General features: G+C 33.5%; 1 protein-coding gene across 1 annotated transcript; it reads right to left on the bottom strand.

The window, feature by feature from the left end:
* LOC127156114 (phospholipid phosphatase-related protein type 4) lies at positions 1 to 25107 on the bottom strand. Its single transcript, XM_051098841.1, has 7 exons — positions 24770 to 25107; positions 17535 to 17720; positions 9590 to 9719; positions 7249 to 7444; positions 6330 to 6387; positions 4338 to 4511; positions 1 to 2828 (listed from the first exon to the last, which is right to left on the bottom strand). The coding sequence occupies exons 1-7, from the start codon at positions 24845 to 24847 to the stop codon at positions 1419 to 1421; spliced, it is 2232 nt and encodes a 743-aa protein (XP_050954798.1). The 5' UTR covers positions 24848 to 25107; the 3' UTR covers positions 1 to 1418.

Raw genomic sequence — 25107 nt, 5'->3', positions numbered from 1 at the left:
TTGTCAACAAGTCATTTATATTCGGTATAAATAATCACATATGCAGCTGCTACACAAATGCATAATTTACAAAAAGGAAACCAAAAATAAATGTGAAATATCAAACTACCATGCACTGGCTACAGCTGTGCTGAAAGAGTTTGTGGTTTATAAGAATACAGACTTCTATAGAAATGTTTCAAAACAGAATCTTCCCTTTAAAATACCCTTTGGCACATTAATTTACAGTTTATAAAAAGTCACACAGTAAATTAACATGGAATTAAATATCACTGCTGTAGTTTTTAACAGCTTTTTGCTCTTTGCAAATCTCTTTGTGAACAGTAAAGCCATTTTCCTTTTTTTTTGTGGGCTATACAAGTGTATATAAAACATTTAATATGACTGTTTGGCCTAAAAAGCTGGAACTCACAGTGGTATAACCACAGTTAGAAAATTAATGTGGAATATTGTTTTGCTACTAATCCAGCTAACCTTAAAATAAATGACATAAAATCAGAATTATATAGGAAACAAGTCAAATTAATTCTGTTTGCAGATATACATTTGAAAAAGAGAAAGATAGACAAGTGAAAGATAGACATTAGGTGCAATAATAATGTTTTTTTTTTTTAACAATAATAGTGTTAAATGGAAGTAATAAATCTCATTAGTATTCATTGGTATTTGTACGTAAAGTTCTTTTTTTACTCTTGGATAGACACTGATATATACAATATCATTGTATTTCTAAAACAAACTTTTTTATGTGTCTATTAAAATGTACATTTTACGTACAAATTCCTACAGATACAGTACATACGGTATGTAAAGTATTTGTATTGCAAGTAGTAAACGTGAAGTGCATGTCATTTTATGACTATCATTTGCTACAGAGAATATTCTAAGCACTTATGGTCATAATAAATTCCAAATGACACAGTTTTCATAAGAGTGCACTGCACATTTTTTTTTCTATTTTCTTCTTAACTTCTTAACTTAACTTATACATAAAGTTCTCAGAATTGGGCAGCACCAAGTTTAAAAGTTATTTACAGAATACAAAAATAAGAGTTTCAGCTAGCATAGTTATTAGTGTATGAATAAGTGAAAGTATGACTATATGGAAAATCTTTTAAGATATCTGAGATGTTAAATATTTAAATACAGTGTTGCAGTTCAAATCTTGGCACGGTCACAGTTCCAGCTTCACAGTGTTTCACTAAAGGTAAGACCATTTCCAAAAAGTAAACAGAATTACGACCAAAACCTGGTTTTGTGCTTTTCTCGCTTTCCAATATTTTAAAGTCAGTGAATCATCTCATGCATAATGAGTGACGTCATCAGAGATGTGTAAAACGTAGCATGTCGTCTACATAACACCCAACCTTGTCAGGTTTCTGTTTTTTTTTTTTTGTTTGTGTTAAGATAATTCCTGACTACTCTTTGAAAACTGGGGTGGTGGATGTTCCTTTGTAAAAAATGTTTCTGGTATTATCTGGACTGTTTCCTCTTTCAGGAATAAGGATCCTTGTTTTTCTTCGCAAGCTTGAATCGTGACTCTCGGGACCAGATTCAGTCATTTCCATAGGAGTGATTCGGATGGTGGAAATGGTCTGGTTGGGATGGTGGTCACCACCTGCTGTAGATACAGTAGGGACAGTTGGCACTGCGACGACTTTAGGAGCATGAGAGCCATTCTTCTTTCTGTCCGTAGAACTGTTCCCATCCCTCACGGATTCTGAGCTCTCCGAGTCTCGATTCAAGTCATTGAGCTCAAATGACTGTCTAAAGCTGCTTTGGGACTTCCACGTCCAGGAGCCACTTCCATCCGTGGAATGCGCATGCACTAAGGGTCGGCCGTTCTCTGGATGGGCTTCCACTCGAATGATGGCTCCAGTGCTGCCTTGACCTCCAGACTCCTCAGTTAGGCTCTTGTAGCGCTGCAAAGGTGCTGTGGAACTGGTGTGGCTGCTGCTTTCAGAACTGGGAGAACTTCCCTGAAGGAGACCTTGCTGCTTGGACATCGCAATGACCTGCATGATGCGTGGTTGGCCATTGGAGTTAGTCCTAACCACCGGTACCTCCCCAGCCTTCTCCCCAGTCCTTTCCATGCTTTTAAGCCATTTGTCACGGGCGTTACTGCTATTTGGCAAGCCACCCAAGTTCTCCTGTGCCTCTTCTGGGATGTGCACCAACTGCGAGGAACCAGGCCGAGACTGGACGGGCATCCGAGCACCGCCAGCAATCCCGCTGGGATTGCTTGGTAGTGTTGTACTTCCAGTGGCCATTTTTAGGTACGGGGTTCCAGGTCCCTGATGTTCACCGTTGATTCCCACAGCGGAGGGTTCGGAATTGCAGCGGATGTCCATGCTGTTTGGAGGAGACTGTCCTGGTCCACTTTCCATGGCATGCAGGGAGTGTTTATAGTTCTCGTTCTTACTCTTCCATTGCATTAGCAGCTGCTTCGATCGACTCGAATCTATCGAGGATGTGTGGATGGTGGCATTGCGGAAGGAAGATTCGTCCATGGCAGGTGTATGCACTCTGGGCAAGGTGTTAAAGGTCACCATATTCTCCTTGTGTGGAGGACTGCGGGTGATGACCTCCACATCTCCACTTGGTCTTTTAAGGCTGCTAAAGGATCCAGCCTGGTGGTGTTGGGTGTTGCGGTGCAGGATGCCCTCGGAGCATGAAGATGAGAGGCCGTCGCTGCCACTGCAGCTCTTGGCAGGTAGGTGGTGACCTTGCTGGCAAAGGTCAGCCATAGTTCGACGATAATCCTGAACATTAGGATGACTTGTCTGTTTCTCCTTGCTCGGTTGGAAGTTTCCTACAGCAAACAAACCCTGGATGGACGAAACACAATATTTCATTGGTATTTCCTAACATTCTTAATAATAAGGGTTTGAGTAACACAATTCACTTGAGTGGGGAATTGAAAAAAGTTAAATTCCCTTTTTGGTCCAAGAATAACTTTCCTGCCAGCTAGTTTGGTTTTAGGGTTAGGCTTAGGGCCGGAGTTTGGAGCATGAAAAGCGTCCAAATCCCTTTTTGGTCCTGGAATAATTTTTCTGTCAACTAGTTTGATTCTAGGGTTATTCCTAGGGCTGGGGTTTGGAGCATTAAAACACTCCAATTCCCTTTTTGGTCCTGGAACAACTTTTCTGCCAACTAGTTTGATTTTAGGGTTAGGCTTAGGGCTAGGGATTGGAGCATGAAAAAGTCCAAATCCCTTTTTGGTCCTGGAACAGCTTTTATGTCAACTAGATCGATTTTAGTGTTAGGCTTAGGGCGGAGTTTGGAGAATGAAAAATCCAATTCCCTTTTTGGTCCTAGACAACTTTTCTGTCAACTAGGTTGATATTATGGTTAGGCCTAGGGCTGGAGTTTGGAGCATGAACATAGTCCAATTCCCTTTTTGATCCTGGAACAACTTTTCTGTCAGCTAGTCCAATTTTATGGTTAGGCCTAGGGCAGGAGTTTGGAGTATAAAGAAAGTCCAATTCCCTTTCTGGTCCTGGAACAACTCTGTCAACTTGATCGTTTTTTTGGTTAGGAGTAGGGCTGGAGTTTGGAACCTGAAGAAAGTCCAATTCCCTTTCTGGTCCTGAAACAACTTTTCTGTCAGCAAGGTTTATTTTATAGTTAGGCTTAGGGCTGGAGTTTGGAACATGAAGAAAGTCCAAATCCCTTTTTGGTCCTGGAACAACTTTTCTGTCAACTAGTTTGATTTTATGGTTAGGCTTAGGGTTTGAATTTAGAGCATGAAAAAATGTCTGATTCCTTTTGATTTTAGGGCAGTGTTAGAGCTTGGCTTATGATTGTTTGATGAGAATGTTTTTCCAGAACCAACAAAAGTCTGATCCAGGAATATGTCCTAGTTGTCTAAATCAGTGGTTTTCAAACCTGTCCTGGAGGCACCCCTGCCCTGCACATTTTGCGTGTCTCCCTCATCTAACACACCTGATTCAAATCATCAGCTTATTAGTAGAGACTGCAAGACCTGATTTGGGTGTGTCTAATAAAGGAGACATACAAAATGGACAGTTTTGAAAACCACTGGTCTAAATCAGTGGTTACCAACCACATTCTTGGAGGCCCCCCCAACACTGCACATTTTGCATCTCTCCTTTGTCTGACACACCCATTTCAGGTCTTGGAGTCTCAACTAACGAGCTGAAGATCTGAATCAGGTGTGTTTGATTAAGAAGACATGGAAAACATGCAGTGTTGGGGGGCCTAAATCATGGTATGTACATTTTATGTTGTAGATTTGCAAGTAAATTGCATTACCCAGACCCTTTGTCTCATGAAATTTCTTTAAAATGCTATTAAATAGCTTATATTCATCTCACTAGGTAAACAGCGATGCCTCCTCCTAGCAGGAATCCCAGGTAAACATCAACGGCGTGGTTCTTGTGCTGAATAATGCGGGTTAAGCCACATATGATGGCACAGATGATGAAGGAGAACACCAGAAGAGGCTTCAGCAGTTTGGAAGAGTCTGTCAGCGTACTGTTGAAATACATCTGCACAAGAAAAAGACAATCAAGATTACAGATATGCTGTGATGTTTTGAAGCCAAAGGCGAATCAGGTAATGAGCCAAAGCTCATCTGCAATGAGAAAAAATCATACACACTTTGATTATTAGAATAATCTTCAAACACTTAAGGAAAAAATGAATTAACCACAGGGAACATGAATCAGCTGATTTGAGTGTATCATTATCGCTACACCACTGAAGTGCATTTTGTCACTTGGTAGACCCCAGAGTTGTGAGATGGTTGGTACGGTTCCCAGAGACATGAGTCACCACTCACTGACTCAAGATTATTAGACTGACTATACTTAAGATGACAATGTGTAATGTCATTTCAACAGCTTAAACTGTGTTCTTTTATCAGGGAAATTATTAATTGAGTATATCAGCTCTTTATAAATAACAGATCCTTTGTTTTATATAATGAATCAACTGACCTTGAGCTTGAGAAAGGAGCTGTACAGACTAAAAACCACACTCTGAAATCAAGTTTTTCTCTGGGTTTGATATTAAAACTTAAAGGAGAAGTCTACTTCCAGAACAAAAATTTACAGATAATGTAATCACCCCCTTGTCATCCAAGATGTTCATGTCTTTCTTTCTTCAGTCGTAAAGAAATTATGTTTTTTGAGGAAAAAAATTTCTCCATATAATGGACTGATATGGTGCCCTGAGTCTGAACTCTTATCTAGCGAAATGATTAGTATTTCTATAATACTTTTTAATCTCAAACACTCGTCTTGCTCTGCCTGAACTCTGTGTATTCTGGCTCAAGACAGTTAGGGTATGCCGAAAAACTCCAATCGTATTTTCTCCCTCAACCTTAAAAAATCATTTCAAAATCATCCTACATCACAAATACAGTCTATGCAAAGTGAACATGCAAAGAAGATCAAACACCCTTAACAAAAAAGGTAAAACAGCGATATAGGGCGATTTTGAAATTGAGGGAGAACATGAGATGGGAGTGTAAGACAAGACAACTGTTTGAGATTAAAAAGTATACAAACTTTTTTTTACGAAAATAACCACTCGTTTCACTAGATAAGGCTGGGATCGTTTACAACCGCATTTGGGATCGTTTGGAGCCGCATTTAAACTGCATTTTGGAAGCTCAAACTCTGGGCACCATATCAGTCCATTATATGGAGAAAATGCTGAAATGTTTTCCTCAAAAAAACATAATTTCTTTACGACTGAAGAAAGAAAGACATAAACATCTTGGATGACAAGGGGGTGAATACATTATCTGGAAATCTTTGTTCTGGAAGCGGACTTCTTTAAACAGACATAACACATATTAAATAACCTGCTGGAAACCAGTAAAAGTGTTTATACTTTATACATTTTTAGCTCTTTATGTGTAAGTGGTGTAAGAAGTGTGCATGTAAACACACTCTTTTACATCTAGAATACTCAATTTATGATTCCGTATACAAATGTAAATGCCTTTACCTGTTAGCTTATATAATGTGTACATAGTTTGTGACATGGTTGTGTAAAGGCTCAAATTGCCATATTCCAACCCTCGAATGGACAATTACTGTACATACAAACACAAAAACACACACACGGCACAAAGGAGCCAACACTCCATTTCACTACTTTGACAAGCTCCACTAAACTGCATGAAGGCATCTGGATGTTGCTGCACAAATTACAGTGGAAAGCTGTTGTCCTTTTATCCACACATCAGGGTCAGTTTTGCACAGAAGGGGACAGAAGTGCAGCTCCATTTTTTTATCTGTCTCTAACAGCACAGTGAATTGAAAGTGCCTGAATACTTCCAAATGACTTTTACTTACCGAGACATACACGGCAGCAAAGGATGCCAGCGTTGCATGCTGTGACGGGAAGGATTTTCTGAAATAAATGAAAGCAACTGCGATCAACTCTGTCATATAAATAAAGGTGACTGTCATCAAAAGAGAAAAATAATACAGCAGATGCATTTGAAATACATCTAAGTCAACGATGGGGAATTGGTTCAGCATTGCAGCTGGAATTGCTTGCCAGTTCAGTGCTGAACAGGGTAAGGACTTGTCTCGGCATATTCTCTGACTATTCAGAGGATAAATAAACATTGCAGGCAGCCATCACAAAACGTTGTGCTATGGCAGAATATACTATTTAATCTCTGACATACAGAAAAAAGTAAGAGTCTGGACAAAAGATGCAATGTACCTCCATATTATTTACACTTTTAGACTCTGAGGCATCAAATTATACTTGCTGGTCTATACGTCCAACTCAGTCTGATAGTGAGTTTCTGAATCATCACAATAAAAATCTCTCCAAACAGAGCTGGAGTTATAAACAGGGTAAACAGTATTTGTGTCACTGTACTGTATACTCAGAAATTCATAAGCCACTTCAGTACTTCATTATTTAGTGAAACTACACTAGCGGAGAGATGGTCCACAGCCTCATCCATTCCCTTGAAAACCAACCTTATTAAAAAGTACATCAAAAGCTATTCCTTTAATCTACAACCTCTATTCTTAGGCTGCACTGAGGCTTGGCTCTGATCCATGGAGGCTCTTGTGCCTGTTTCGTTCGTGTGAATCCCTGAGTATCAGGAGTTCACACTTGAGTAATATTTAAAGGTTTTTTATCAACTTGTCTGTGACAGCGGGTGTTAAGATAATCTATGTTTCACATGACTGTGGCACTGTTAATCCAATAGAGATCTAGGTCTCCGTTCGCCACGAATCAGAGCTGTACCTGCCGGCGTTGATGACAGCGGCGTCAGATCCTGAGCAGATGTCCTCCAGGATGAAGAAACTGTCATCACAGGAGGTATTGAGGTGAGTGTAGTTGGGCTTGCAGACAGTCAGGAAGTAGGGGGCGGGGTAACCTGTCGACAACTGGATGATGTCTGTTATCAAAGCTGTGGCGCATAAACCAAACACATGAACGCCTGTGAAAAGAAAAACGACATTGAATGTGATGCACTGATATTTATTGTTATTTATATATATAAGTTGATAACCGATATATTGGCTGATATTACATATCAATATACATTTTGTGTGAAAACTTTAAAATGAAAAACAATTTAAGGAAAAGAATTGAATACTTTTGAACAAGGATGCATTCAGTTGATCAAAAGTGACAATAAAGACCATTATGTTGCAAAAGAATTCTATTTTAAATAAATCCTGAAAAAATGTATCACATATTAAACAGCAAAAAGACTAGAGCAATGGCTGCTGAAAATTTAGCTTTGCACCACATGAATAAATCACTTTCTGAGACATTAAAATAGAAGACTATGGAAGCCCATTTCCACCACTGAGTAAAAAAATAAAGGTAATTGCGACTTTTTATCTCACAAAGACTTTTTTTCTCGCAATTGCAAGTTTACATCTTGTAATTCTGACTTTCTATCTTGACTGACTTTTTTTCTCAGAATTGTAAGATATAAACATGCAATTGCAAGTTATAAAGACAGAATTGTGAGATATAAACTCGCCATTCTGAGAAAATATCTTTTCTTTGAGTTTATATCTCACAATTCTGAGAAAAAGACAGTTGCGAGACAAACTTGCAATTGTGAGAAAAAAGTCAGAATTACAGGATATAAATTCAGATTTGTCAGATCATTTATCACAATTGCAAGTTTCTATCCTGCAGTTCTGACTTTATAATCGCATTTGCAATTTTATATCTCACAATTCTGAGAAAAAAAGTTAGAATTGCGAGTTTGTATCATGCAGTTCTGAAAAAAAAAACAAATCAGAATTCCGAGATGTAAACACGCAATTATGAGAAAAAAAAGTCAGAATTGTGACATATAAACTTAAAATTCTAAAAAAAGTCAGTATTACGAGATATAAAATCTATATAAAATAAGAGAGAAAATCTTTTTTTCCTCTCAGAATTTCACTTTGCGAGTATATATCTCTTAATACTTTGAAAAAAGTCAGAATTGCAAGAAAAAAGTCTAAATTACGAGATACAAACTGCAAGTTTATCGCAATTGCGAGTTTATATCCTGCAATTCCTACTTTATAACTTCAATTAGTAAGTTTATATCTCACAATTCTTTAAAAAAGTCACAATTGTGAGTTTGTATCGCAATAATGAGATGTAAACTTGCAATTGCGAGAAAAAAACAATTACAAGATGTAAACTCGCAATTGCGAGAAAAAATGTCAGAATTACAAGATTTAAACTCTCAACTGCAAGAAAAAAAATTATGAGATGCAAACTCGCGTCGTAAACTCGCAATTGTGAGAAAAAAAGAATTACAAGATGTAAACTCACAATTGCGAGAAAAAAATAATTACGAGATGTAAACTCGCAATTGCGAGAAAAAAAGGATTATGAGATGTAAACTCAGTTGCTAAAAAAAAAAACATCAGAATTACGAAATGTACGAACTGCAAGAAAAAAAATCTTAATTATGAGATGCAAACTCGAATTTCTGAGAAAAAGGTCAGAACTCCAAGTTTATTGTATAGCGAGTTTATATCCCACAATTCTGACTTTATAATTTGCATTAGCACGTTTATATCTCAAAATTCTGGGAAAAAGTCAGTAGTGAGATGTAAAATCACAATTGCGAGAAAAAATTGTGATATTACAGGATACAAATTCACAATTCTGAGAAAGAAGGTCAGAACTGCAAGTTTATTGTATAGTGCGTTTATATCCCACAATTCTGACTTTATAACTTGCATTAGCAAGTAGGCCTATATTTCACAATTCTGAGAAAAATTGTGAGATGTAAATTCGCAATTGCCAGAAAAGAAGTCAGAATTGTGAGATAAAACTGGCTTCTATAGAAAATTTTTATAAACTGTAATAATATTTCACAGTAATACTGTTGTTACTGTATTTTTAATCCAAGAAATGCAGCCTTGGTGAGCATAAGAGCCAGAAAGAGAGATTTGGAGCAACATGATGACAGAATTATTACTTTAATTTCAGATCCATTTAACAAATTTTTAATTCATTTCACAGAATTCTGGTCAAAAACATACATTCCATGTGTGCCCTTAATCATAGGTAACAGAAAAAAGGCTGATAAGGAATGACATCTACAAGAAATGTGACCTACCCACAAACCTGACACCTCGGCGGACGAAAGAGTTAAAGTTGCAACCGGCGGCGTTGATATCGGCTTCGGCTCCTCCTCTGCACTGCGCTCGGGACAGGCAGCAGAACAGAATCCCCTCTCCGATCATGATCTGTGGACATGCAACACACCAGGTCAGAGGTGGAAGTGGATCAAATGTTCAAGTTATCTCTCCTCTCAGATTGCACTCAACAGTCACATTAACTCCTCAGGAGGTTCTTTTGGCTGACATCGAACACAGAAGCTCTGAAGTGAAGCTACAGATGCCTTTAAACACAAGCGCCGTAATGTCCTTGTCTACTTGTAAATGCACAGTTTTGATGAGCCATAATGCAATCAGCTCTCACTTGGGCTGAGAGAGCGGTCGTTTTGATCATCGCACGCTTATGTATTAATGCCCATCTTAAGCAGGGCTGTCAGTGTGCATCAAAGACACATCCATCCTTAATCTGCTCCAGATCTGTCCCTGGCGTTTCACCTCCCCGTCTTCTGAAAATCACAAACCCACTGACTTCTGTACAAACATCAGGGCTGTGCAGTGCTGCTTTCATGAAGATGAATCATTTCAGCTCAAATGGTCACAAGCTTTGTAAAATCTTGTTTGGGCCCTTGGTCCCTTCACTCCCAACCTTATGTAACCTTCATCACTTAGACACATTGTAGCAGAATGGCATAGTTACAGAAGGTCAAAAGTCATAATATACAAAATCATTCCTTCCAAAATGATATTGAATTACTGTACAATAAAGTCATTATATAGTTTCAAAGTTACTGTTAAATATCATAAATATTATAATACTGTAATACAGCATGTAATACAATGTTATTATACTAAATAAAATCAATAAATAATAGAAGTAAATGTCTAAAGTATTAATTATAATAATTGAATAACAATATGTTATTTTTATATTTCATATATATGCAAATATAGTAAATAAATAAAATTCATGAATAAATAAATATGAAATATAATTACATTAATAAAGAAAAAAATATTTAATATAAATAAATAAATGAATTACTGTTATGTATAACTATTTTATATATATATATATATATATATATACACCATATATTACTATATTAATTCAAATATAATTGAATTAATATATTACATATTAAATATTTTATTATTAAATATTTAATAGATATAATTAATAGAAATAACTGAATTACTATCTATATCTATATCTATATCTATCTATCTATCTATCTATCTATATATATAAACACACATTCAAATATAGTTCAATTGAATTATAGAAAACACTAAATTTTACTATATTAAATAATTAAAATATAATTAATATACTTACTATATGAAAAATATATATAAAAAATCAAAAAAGATGTAATTGAATTACTATATTAATTTAGAAATATATGATTGTATATAACTCATGAATAAATATTAGATATAATTATTATATTAAATAATAAAAAACAAATAATAAATATTTAATATTTAATATATATATATATATATATATATATAACACTCACTATATATTACTATATTAAATAATTAAAATATAATTACTATATGAAAAATAGATATACATATAGATATAATTGAATTACTATATTAATTTAGAAATATATAATTGTATAATTCTTTTTATGTGTGTGCGTATGTATGTATAGAAATGACTATAAATTACATTAAACTGAATAACTATATAATTTATTTACTTTTATATTTTATATGCAAATATAGTTAAAATTCATGAATATCACAAAGAATTATTATATTAAATAATAGACAAAAACATTGAATAAAAAATAAATGACTATATTATGTGTATATTAATTAATATATATATACACACACACACACACACACTTTATATATTGCTATATTAAATAATTCAAATATAATTAATATAATTACTATATAAAAATATAAATAATAGAAACAAATATTTAATAAATAAAATCTATATAAAAATGTAATTGAATTATATTAATTCATAAATATAGAATTATATATTATTATTTATGTGTGTATATATATTATTATTATATATTATATTAAATAATTCAAATAGAATTATTATAATTACTTTATATTAATTATTAACTATTATATATATATATTTTTTTTTTTTATATATATATATATATATATATATATATAATTACTATTCAATAATTTAATATAAGAAAACATCATACTGTATATAACTTCTGTGTATGTGTGTACGTAATCATTTATTTATTATTTTTCATTTGAACACATCAAATCATATTTATGACTTTTGCACTCAGTGTATTACAAGAGAAATGTCTGGTTACACAAGACTAGCTTTGCACTGACTACACTTTTTTTCCCCTTTAGCTTCATATAGACCACACAGACTCAATCTTCTCTTCTATATTGCGTAGGTCGCCAGGTGAGGAGTTTAAATCCCAGTGGGATCATGGGATTGATATCAGTTGCGTTCTACGCACCAGCCTGGTGGGGGAGGTGCTAAGGATACGATCGAAACATTGGCAAGACCATGTGCCACACCGTGACCTGAATCAGATCCCAGGAAACCCGCAGATCCCACCATCCCACCATCCCATCTGACCAGCTCGGGCTCTCAGACACTCATATTGTGTCATGACACCTGGAGGAACCACAGGACGTCTCAGCGCCTGCAGTCACTTCCTGCCCGATGCTAAATCTGGCCTATGTAGGTAAACAGATTGTAGCCCAAAAATGGGCTAAAGAAAGGATGGAGTGGGTCATTATATGACAGCCAAAAGGCGTTTTTAGACACACTTTACTATGCATTTTTATGCAGCTGAACATGTTAGGATAAGATGCAAACGTGGTTAGAGCTCTCGGTGCCTGCAACTCAAACTAAATTATTTAATTACCTAAAATAGCTAGCATGGTGGTCACATGCGCCAGAGAAAAGTACACCGAGTGTCTTTGTATTGCTAGTCATTTTAGTCGCTCAATCAGTGCTTACTGCTTACTTTTTTGCAACAGCTTTTGTCCTGAAAAAAAAAAAGACTCTCCCTTTGTACTTTTTCAAAAGAACAACAACACAAACTGCTTATAGTTGCAAGGTCTGCAAAAAATGTCAGGGATTTCAATATGAACTCTTTTTTCATGAAATTCTCCCAAGGCCAGACCATCTATCCATATTAAATTTTATAGCTCTACACTCAGCGTTTCTGCAAGGTTTATGAAAGTAAGACTTGTACTGTATAAACATTTAAATTAAAGACCATTTTAAGACCAATTAAAGTCTAAAGAAGACACAATGAGTTGAAAGTTTGAAAATACTTCAAAGCTGATGTCTTTTTGATTTTAAATAAATGAATAAATAAAAAGTTTGCAAAAATGACATACGATAAGAAGTCCCATTTTCTGATAAATTTATCAAAATGAAGTGTATTTATGATTTTTTTAAAGTTAAAATATTAACAGATATTTATTTTTTGAAAATAGTTCCAAAACAATGTCTTTTTAATTTTAAATAAATAAATAAAAAGCTTAATTAAATATAGAAAATAAATATAGAAGATGTTTACATTCCATTTCTTCTCAGTATTTTTGTCCTGTTTTCCAGTGAAATGTCAAAAAAGTTAAAAAAAAAAAAAAATTAAGTTAAAATATTAACAGATATTTGTTTTTCAAAAATACTTCCAAACCAATGTCTTTTTATTTTAAAATAAATAATTAACTTAACTACAATATAGAAATGTTTACATTCCATTTCTTTTCAGTATTTTTGTTGTTTTCCAGTGAAAAGTAAAAAAAAAATTGCAAATGACATAAGAAGTCGTTTTCTGAGAAATGTATTAAAATGAAGTGCATGATTTTTTTTTTTTTAAGTAAAAATATTAAGACATCTGTTTTTTGAAAATACTTCCAAACCAATCTTTTTCATTTTAAATAAATAAAAAAATAAAAGGCTTAATTAGAATATAAAAAAATCATGTTTACATTCCATTTCTTCTAAGTATTTTTGTCTTGTTTTCTAGTGAAATTTCAAAAAAGTCTTAAATCATGACTACAAAAATTACTTGATGAGACATCTTGTTTTCTCAGAAATGTATCAAAATGAAGTGTATTTATGATTTTTTTAAAGTTAAAATATTAACAGATATTTGTTTTTTAAAAATACTTCCAAACGATGTCTTTTTATTTTTAAATAAATAAAAAGAAACCTTAACTAAATAAATAAAATTCTTAACTAGAATATAGAAATAATGTTTACATTCCATTTCTTCTCAGTATTTTTGTTTTGTTTTCCAACGAAATATCAAAAGAAGTCTTAAATCAAGATTGCAAAAATGACATAAGAAGTCTTGTTTTTTGAGAAATTTATCTAAATGAAGTGTATTTATGTTATTAAAGTTAAAATATTAACAGATATTTGTTTTTTTGAAAAAACTTCCAAACCAATGTCTTTTTAATTTTAAATAAATAAAAATCTCAAGTAGAATAGAAAAACAATGTTCATGTTCCATTTCCTTTATTTTTGCCTTGTTTTCCAGTGAAATGCCAAAAAGTCTTAAATCAAGATTACAAAAATTACATAAGAAGTCTTGTTTTCTGACAAATTTATCAAAATGAAATGTACTTATGATTTTTGAAGTTAAAATGTAAGCAGATGTTTTTTGAAAATACTTCCAAACGATATCTTTTTAATTTAAAATAAATAAATAAATAGATCATGTTTACATTCCATTTCTTCTTAGTATTTTTGTCTTGTTTTCCAGTGTCAAAAAAAAGTCTTAAATCAAGACTGCAAAAATGACATGATAAGAAGTCATGTTTTCTGAGAAATTTATCAAAATTAAATGTATTTATGATTTTTTTTTAAGTTAAAATATTAACATATTTGTTTCTGTTTTAAGCATAAACTCACTTAATTTTGTTAAATCTCTCTAAAAAAAAAAAAAAAATAAAAAAACATTTTAAGTAAATGTATTTTGCGCTTCTGCTGAAGATTTCATTTATTGCTTTGATTGCTTTTGATCCTTAATATGATGTATCCAATCTAATATAACCATTTCTTTGCCTTAAGATATAATTTGAGTGCTCATCTTATGAAAACTAAAACAAAAAATAAAATTAAATGCAATGGCACGCTTAATAAACGTTTATGACCTTAATATAAAAATACCTGCGGTGTGTTTAGAAAATTTGCCAAGTGTAAAGATGATCTCAGTCTGTTTATTTCTTCTTCAGAGTGGAGTAACTATCATCTACAAATAAGTTCAGAGGATCAGAGACGAGAACAACCAACTCATTACCGCCAAGTGCCCATTAGCATTTGCGAAACCATTTAACCATCCAGCCATTTCTGAGACAACAGCGTAATCTGCCCTAAGAACTCAACATGAATTTGAGTGTGAAATAATCTGACTTTCCATACGAGTGAACAACCAAACTATCGTAAATCCACAGTAAAGCCTAATGCAATACTGCACTCATCTGCTTCAGGACTGGCAGTTAACCGGAGGAAGGTAGAAGAAGCGGAAAGCAAATTCACTGTGTCATTAGGGCATCCTCAAAGGGCCGGCAGCCGTTCCGGCAGCGTTGTGATGCAGCGAAGGTGTCATAAAGTTGAGGAGCGAAAGATGCTATCTGACAGCTCATTGCTCATGGAGTAGTGTGAGGAAGAACTCTTTGGGTATTTGAGCTATTCATGCATGAACTTTCTTTTCTGTAGTGTTTCAGACGAGGCCAGTTGGTGTGTGTCAGCTGTGATAATAGACCACAGGCTAACTGTATAAAATTCACTCAAGTAGGACATGCTCCTGCATTCACATCCTAGTCGGCTCTGGAACAGCATTCCTGTCATTAAGTTTTTAGTTTTTGATACATTTAGCAGCAAGTAAAATCCATATTTATGAGCACAACTGCATATTCCATTTTTAGCTTTGTTGTCTGTCTGTGAAATGATCAGAAAGTCTAATCCATTTTCTGCAGTTTTCTTGTTAGAAATGATTTAGATTTATGCTTATACACACTACTGTTTAAAAGTTTGGGCTCAATTTTTAAAATATTTTTGGAAAAAATGCTTACCAAGGCTGCATTTATTTGATCAGTAAAACAGTAATATTATGAAATATGATTAGAATTTAAAATAACTTATTTCTATTTGAATATATTTTAAAATGTAATTTATTCCTGTGATCAAAGCTGCATTTTCAGCATCATTACTCCAGTCTTCAGTGTCACATGATCCTTCAGCAAATCATTCTAATATGCTGATTTGGTGCTCAAGTAATATTTATTAATTATTATTAATGTTGAAAACAATGTTGATAACTGCTGCCTAATAATGCCACGATAATGATATTTTTTTTGCATAATTCTTTGATGAATAAAAAATTCAAAAGAAAGGCATTTATCTGACAGAATCTTTTGTGAAAATATAAATGTCGTTTTACTGTCATTTTTGACAAATTTATTGCACCATTGCTGAATAAATGTATTAATTTCTTAAACGACTCCAATATTTTGAATGGTAATATATATTTACTGTATATAAAAGTAAAAGCTATATATATACATATACACACACATATATATATATATATATATATATATACACACACACACACACACACACACACATATATATATACACACACACACACACACACACACACACACACACACACACACATATATATATATATATATATATATATATATATACAATTTATTTTAATTTTTTTTATAACTAAAATTTGGGCCATTGAATACACTACCATTCAAAAGTTTTTGGACAGTAAAATTGTTCATGTTTTTTTGAAGAATTCTCTTCTGCTCACTAAGCCTGCATTTATTTGATCAAAAGTACAGCAAAAACAGTAAAATTTGGAAAAAATACTATTTCAAATAACTGCTTTCTATTTGAATATATTTTAAAATGTACTTTATTCCTGTGATCAAAGCTGAATTTTCAGCATCATTACTCCAGTCTTCAGTGTCACATGATCCTTCAGAAATCATTCTAATATGCTGATTTCCTGTTCAAGAAACATTTGTATTATTATTATCAATATTTAAAACAGTTGAGTACTTTTTTTCAGGATTCTTTTTTAAATAGAAAGATCCAAAAATCAGCATTTATCTGAAATAAAAAAGCTTTTGTAACATTATACACTGTACCATTCAAAAGCTTGGAGTCAGTATATATATTTTTTGGGGGGGGAAAGAAATTATAAAAATTTATAATGTTACAAAAGATTTCTATTTCAGATAAATGCTGTTCTTCTGAACTTTCTATTCATCAAAGAAACCTGAAAAAAAATTCTACTCAGCTGTTTTCAACATAATAATAATAATAAATATTTTCTGAGCAGCAAATAAGAATATTAGAATGATTTCTGAAGGATCATATGACTGGAGTAATAATGCAAAAAAATCAGCTTTGAAATCACAAGAATAAATTATATTTTAAAATATATTTAAATAGAAAACAGTAATTTTAAATAGTAAAAATATTTCGGAATTTTACTGTTTTTGCTGTAGTTTGAATCAAATAAAGGCAGGCTTGATGAGCAGAAGATACTTCTGAAACATCTTTAAAAAAAATCTTACTGTCCAAAAACTTTTGACTGGTAGTGTACATCCTGACAATGTTATTTCATTCTCTGTCTGTTGGCTAAAATAAGATGCGGAGTGAACCAGACTCTATGCTGTCAGCCGAACCTCTGGCACTGCAAGACTTGTTTTATTGCTATAATTGTTTGATAGGAATGTTGCTCCGGGTACTCATCCAGCTTGGGTGAATCACAAAGTGCCTGAATACATACAAGTCATGATGACATATCTTCCCCTACGGTATATGCAGGTAACATTAGCAAGAGGCCAACGGTTTGTGTCCTATCCAATATACAGCATCCAAAAGCAGATTTCTATATTGCAGTATGTGTACATGTGTATAGCAGTAAATAGACTGACCGTAATAGCAGGAGCTGCGAAAGCGAGGCTGAGAAGCATGAGGAAGGGAATGACCTCATGCGTGGGTTCGATATAAGGCAGACTCAGACTGCGGTCATGACAGCTGAAACCCCAGCGGACCGGTTTGAAAATGTCCGTCCACTCCAGAAAATAAACGCTGACCATAGATGACACCAGGAGAGGAAGCTGTTCGAGGGGAGAGAACATCACATAATTCTTCAACAAATATTTACAAAGAATTACATTGTCCACAAAAGAGTCCCAAAGGAAATATACATACAGTCAGCCAGTCATCATCACAAAATACAAAGAGACAGGGTAGTACCTACAAGATGGTATAAGAAAGCCATATTCAGGTCATGTTTATGAGGTAATTTCTGAAGGCCTGAGAGCTAGTAATACAAACCAAAGGTGACAAATTTACAGAACTGCTAAAAAAGCTATAGAAAGCTCTCGTTATATTATGAAACTCATATATAAAAATGAAAAAATAATTTGATTTGAGTTGGGGGTGAATTTGGTGTGCTTTAAAAAAAGGATAGTTACTCTGTTATTAATTACTCACCCTCATGTCATTACAAACCTGTAAGATCTTCGTTTATCTTCAGAACACAAATTAAGATATTTTTGATTAAATCTGAAAAAGGGGTGGAGCCGAACCCGAATACGGTATTCGGAAAGGCACAAATAGCGTGCTTTTTACAAATACTTATTTCGAACAAATACTTAAATTATATTTGTATTCGGGAACAAGAAAAACTTTATATCAAAAAGCTGCGTTTCCTCATGAGACCGCAGTGCATGCCTGCATGAGTGAGTGAGTGAATGAGTGACATTCAGGAGTCGGAGGGGTTGGGGGCAGGGCTCGAAATTGCGACCGTTTTGGTCGCATATGCTCCCAAAATTTAATCTGCGCGACCTCAAAATATATTCGGAAGCATTTGTGCGAGTGCGAGAAAGTATTGTGGTGCGACTTGTTTTTATTTCTTTACAAAACTTTCGCTAGCCTAATACTGCCCAGACTGCTGTGAGCTGATACAGTGACAGTTTCGCCGTTCTCTCCAACATTACATAACTAACTAAACTTGATCTTTACATTCTTAACTTTAATGCAGAATTTAGATATTAGTCGTCAATCACTCCCTGTCACTGACACTGCGCTCCGCTGAAACTCGGAACCGGCCGTTTTTTCTCTCTTAACCAACCTCTGTTCCAGATTTGCACAAACTACATTGTAGTTAGGGGTGTGTGATATGACGATTTTTGATTGTGGAGAATTAAAATGTCTCCACAATCTGCTTTTGAAGAAATATACTATATTTTGTGCTACAGCGCACATTCTGGCATACACTCACATCAAATGATAACTCCACTCACGCAGGGGCGTAATTTCCACTGGGGACACACTTTTCAAAATCCCGTTTGTGTCCCACCACTTTTAAATAGTTTTGTTAAATTAATGTCTTGTATTGTGGAATGGACGCTCAGCACCGCAGAGAGTTTAGCGCCATCGTTAAAACGAAACCGAAAGTAAAACACGCGCGCGCATTCAAAAGCAATTTTAATACCCCACGTTTAGAGAGCGAATCCCCAGTTCACCTTAGCATAGCTTCCCGTCACTCATTAACTTAGTTGAAACTCCTCACATGGATTTGGGCAACCAAACAGAAAAGAGTGTGGCTGCTGCTGAGCCATCTCTTGGTCCTCCACCAGCCAAAAAAAGTGTGTAGAAGTGTAACGCAAAAAAACAGGATTTTTACGCCTATTTTGAATTTTACTCGAATACAAATACAAATACAAATACAAATACTTTTCCCATCAACAAATACAAATACAGATACAAATACCGGCTGCTTTGCACACCCCTAATCTGAAAGCATAGTAGGGCTCTAACGATTCCTTGTTTCTATTCGAGTATTTGACAAAAAAAAAAAAATCCTACATTTTGCCCATGTCGAATAATCGGCAAAATACCGGAAGTGGCGCGTACCACATATTAAACCCATTTAAAAATCATAATAAAGCATATATGCTATTAAGAATTCACAAACGCTACGATTCGATTAAATAAATATATGGGATGAAGGTTTACAGCTGTATATGCAATTATTTTTTTACATACGTGTCTCAGAGAGGCTCCATTAGTAGTAAATGCTGCTCAGGGTTGCCAGGTTTTCACAACAAAATCCGCCTAATTGCTACTCAGAACTAGCCCAATGGCATTTCGAGGGGGTCCCCTGTTAAAAATTGCCTTCTAAGGATAAAATATACTTTTTTTCTGTCTCGGTTCCCCCGGGCAAATTCACATTTCAGGGATAAATATGACGTTATTAGGGTCGGGAAAACCGTGGATTTGGCAACACTGATGTTAGCGTGTACATGAGTAGAGCGTCTGAAACTCCATCTCTGTATGTTATTGTGAGTTTGGGTTAGTTATAACGTTCATCTTGGAACGCAACATGCGCCATTACATCAGATTTGTAAGGTAAATCGTGTATAAAACTACTCCAACACAGGAGGACACATCATTATCTCTCTCAAAATAGTAATAACTGTTTATGGCGATTTCAAAATAAAAGATAACATTTTGATGTCCACGTATTCAAGAAATGACAGTGGCTGTAGCATTTGTATCATAAATAAATGGACAGATATTAAAGATTAAGTAGATATTTGAATTAAATGTTGTTTAGTCAGTATTAAAGAAGGATTAGATTGCCCAATAAAGTGTAAAACAATGTTTAGGCATTTGTTAGATTAGTGCTATTGTTTGTAATTATGTATTTTAACAGTTTTGTTCAATAGAACCATATGATTTCTCGCTTTTGATACTTTATTTGAACTATTTAGAATTGCCACATTGCTGTTATATATGTATTTTAAGTAATTTCAAAGGCTATTGTTCGCTTAGGTCTATTTTTATTACTACAAAAAAAAAAAAAAAATAAAATATTCGACTACTCGTTTATTCATCAGAATAATTGACAGATTACTCTATTGCCAAAATAATTAGTGACAGCCCTAGACGGCAGCGCAACTGACACATTTAAGGGCCATCATTAAGGACATCATTAAAATAGTCCATGTGATATCAGTGGTTCTGCCTTAATTTTATAAAGCTGCGAGAATATTTGTGTGTGCAATGAAAACAAAAATAATGATTTTATTAAAAAAATTCTTCTCTTCCATTTCAGTCCTCGACACACGTTGACGAGAGTTGCGTTGCTATCTGTGCAGGGTCAGAAAGCTCTCTGATTTCATCAAAAATATTTTATTTGTGTTCTGAAGATGAACAAGGGTCTTCCTGGTTTGGACCGACATGAGGGTGAGTAATTAATGACAGCATTTTCATTTTTGGGTGAACTGTCACTTTAAGATCATTAAATTATTCTACACATTAAGACAAAAGAAAAATTCTTTCAGAACTAGTCACTGATATGCTGTTATATATTTAAGAGTGTGTAAGTAGCTCTGATATTAAAGAACTGAAAACTGAATATTGGAAAAAATATCAGGCAAAACAATTGTCAACTATCTCTACGCTAAAAATTTTGAAGTTCTAAATAAAGTCTGTTATTCTTTATGACAGATTGTTTAGTCATGTTTATCACTGTAAGACAGTAATTAAGAGCTGAAGTTTTTACAGTAGAGTGACTGGGTCAGTTTGTGGGCATTTGATATGCAGATGAATACAGCAAGCGGCTGCCGTTCTGTGCTGATTCTGCAGAGTTGCGCTGTGGCCGACTGTTACCACTGACCCATATTTTCTTCCAAAGCGCTGGCACTTGGGACAAACGGTAGAGATTTACAAAGCAGCCGACCGAGAGAATCACGAGATGTGATGAAACCCAACAAAGGCCTATTTGCTTTGACGGCAGATTTGAAGTTTTGCTTGCATATCAGATGATTGCTGTAAATAATTCTGTTTGAAAGATTCTTTTTGAATATTTTCCTGTGACTTTATGAAGAAGTGATGGTACCACGGTACACTGATGGTATCAGATGATAATACACTACAAAAAAACGTGCTGTAGTTTTTACTTAGTAGTTGCTAGTAAATTTCACAAATGTGACCCTGGGCCACAAAACCAGTCACGGGGGTCAATTTCCGCTGATATATGGTTTGTGAGAATAAGATAAAATAATTGGCCGAGACACAACTATTTGAAAATCTGGAATCTGAGGGTGCAAAAAATCTAAATATTGAGAAAATCACCTGTAAAGTTGTCCAAATGAAGTTCTTAGCAATGCATATTACTAATCAAACATTAAGTTTTGATATATTCACGGTAGGAAATTTACAAAATATCTTCATGAAACATGATCTTACTTAATATCCTAATTATTTTTTTGGCATTAAAGAAATCATTTTGACTCAAACAATGTATTTTTGGCTATTGCTACAAATAAACCCATGCTACCTAAAACTGGTTTTGTGCTCCAGGATCACAAATTATTAAAAAATCAGCACTGAATTAAATGTAAAATTCTAAAGTAGAATTACTGAAACAGTATTTTCTTGTAAAGCCTACTCCAGTCATTTTTGTTCTATTTACAGTTTCAAAAATCTTTTTTTTGCAGTGTATATGTTATCAAATTTAATTTAATGCAAGAAGTGAATCAAATTTCCATTTTTTTAAATGGCAGAACATCCATTTTCAGTCAGAAATGCATCATTTTACGGAAGTAAAATGGGTTGGGAATGCAATTTCACTTTGACTTCAAGATTATCCCAAATGAAAAGAAGAGGTGACACTGAGGTCTTAATAATTGATGGCTATAAATGGGGAGGATAGCATTTCTTAGTGGCTATTTTCAGATCTATGTGGGACAGGCTCATCCCAGCAGGTGCAGATGGTGTCCGGATGGTAAAGCACCCGTTACGATAAGAGCATTTCTCCTTGTGAGGAGTCGTGGAGGTTTCTGTGACCTGATGAAACTTCAGTGTTATCTTGAGAAGCACAAAATCCAGTCGTTTCTGCTCAGCACATGCATCGTATCTTTAAAGGAGAAGTTCACTTCCAGATTAAAAATTTCCTGATAATTTGTCATCCAAGATGCTCATGTCTTTCTTTCTTCAGTCGAGAAGAAATGAAAGTTTTTGAGGAAAACATTCCAGGATTTTTCTCCATAAAGTGGACTTCAATGGGAACCAATGAGTTAATTCTGGAAATGAACTTCTCCTTTCAAATATGGTAACCCTGATCTTCCAGACCTTCATCTTTTAATATTTGACAAACAATTTTGCAAAGCTCACTGAAAAAACAGCAAATGGAGGAATGAATAAATGAATGAAAATGTCCAGTTCAGCAAAGGCCTGCATAATGTATGACTGCATACTTAGATCTTCCTCCTAAGTACTAGATCACGTGTGTTGGTGTATGCATGTGCGTATGAAAGCTGCGCTGCCTCAATTCTTTATGTCACACTGACCTACATATATTCCACTAACCACATCATGATGCATGGAGAGCAGAGCAGCACCTCCTGGGGCGAACATCTAAGAAGGAGAGCTGACAGAAGCACAGCGTCCCAGTGCTGACATCACTCTCTGCCAGTTTGTGCATATTAAAATGATGATATTGTACATGGTAAATGTGAGATGCAGTCCACTAAAGCGAACAATGCTCAGTAATAAAAGGCATGAGTGCAACGTAAAAGCAATAAACATAAATAATGAAAAATGAGTTTTTTATTTATTATTTTAATTTAATGGTAATAATAATAAACCTGCTGAGAGTCATTTTTGCTTGCACACTGTGCTTACTGAATGCAATGAAAAGTAAATGCCAAGTTTCATGTTTCATTTGCGACTTTAAAAGAGCCATAAACTGTCAATTTTAACCATATAATTTCAAAATTATAACCAGCTATAATATTTATAATTCTATAATTATTTAATTTTATTATATAGATTTTATTATATATATAATTTTACTTGAAATGTTTTATTTCATTGTATTTAGATTTTTTTTCTACTTTGTACTTGTCAATAAATAAATACTTAAATGTTATAATAAAAAATAATGCAAAATTATATATATTAGATATTATTTATATTTTATTTAATTTTAATTACAATGTTTCATTTCTTTTTATATTGTTTTTTTTTTCAACTTTGTACTCAATAGGTAATTAAATTATTAAAAATGTTTTAATAAAAAAATACAAAATTATATAATTTATATTTAATTTTATGTAATTTTAATTAAAATATTTAATTTAATTTTTATTTAGATTTTTTTCTACTTTGTGCTTTGTCAATAAATAATTCAGTATTTAAAAATTGTGTGTGTGTGTGTGTGTGTTTAATTGAAATAATTAATTACATTTAATTAAAATATTTAATTTCACTAAAATATTTACTTTAGATTTACTTAGATTTTTTGTACTTTGTACTATATTGTATTATTTATATATTATTATATTATTTAATTTAAATTCAAATGTTTCATTTGAATTTTATTTAGATTTTTTCTACTTTGTACTGTTAATTAATTATGAAAAATTTTAATTAAAATGTTTTATTTTAATTTATATTTATATTTATCTACTTTTGTATGTCAATAAATAATTAAATAATTAAAAATGTTATAAAAAATAATAAAACCTATATATATGATATTATTATTTTTATGTTTATTATTATTATTATTTAATTCAAATGTTTCTTTTCATTTAGATTTTTTTCTACTTTTTAATAAATAACTCAATAATTAAAAATTGCATATACATATTTATTTGTTATTTTATATTTACTTTCAAAAATAAAAATATATTAATTTATTTTACATATTCTTGTTACTTTATCAACACCAGGTACTTTTTGTGGCAAAAATATACTTTTGTGGCACATAAAGCTTATAGTTTTAAAAGAATGACACTTGATTATATGATTATATACACTATGGTTATAAAATGAACTCAAACATTCTCTCAGAAGTCATTTTCATTTAATTTCTCTTAAGGAATTTAAGCAATTACGTTGAAACCTCTACCAAGAAAAACTCCATCAAGTCTCATTAGCTACGAAGGAGCATCCTGTGAGAACACAATCCCTCAGGTTCAGTCTATTACCAAAGATAAATAGTCAAATGTTCCATTTATTGCTTTAACTTCGATCCTAACATTTAAATACTATCCTGAGCATTAAAATAGAACAGTCATCTCATTCTGATCTTGTAAGTTGTCACCTGTCAAATCAAACGTGCAAATGTAAACAGACGGTCTCTTACCTCCACGAAATAAAAGCATGGCAGCAGTGTCACGCTCTCTTTTATCATCTTCTCTTTCAGTCTTTCTCTCGCAGACATCGTATTTCTCTCCTTTAAATAAACGCCAGTAACCTGTTGTGTCCTAAGCGTCCACCTTCATCCAGCAAAACAAGCCGTCTAGATCAGCTGCTGCTGCTTGCTCCATTGAGATGCATGATGCACACAGAATCAAACGACACACTCAATCGACACCCTTCACCATTTACACGCGGTGTTTGTATTGCAATGGGATGCGATTTCAATTGAATGTACAGACAGAGAGGAAAATATTGCCGGCAAGATGACATCAGATTTTTCAG

Source organism: Labeo rohita, chromosome 24 (assembly GCF_022985175.1).
Source record: "Labeo rohita strain BAU-BD-2019 chromosome 24, IGBB_LRoh.1.0, whole genome shotgun sequence".
In the NCBI taxonomy this organism is placed as follows: domain Eukaryota; kingdom Metazoa; phylum Chordata; class Actinopteri; order Cypriniformes; family Cyprinidae; genus Labeo; species Labeo rohita.
This window is presented reverse-complemented; position numbering and strand designations above follow the sequence as displayed.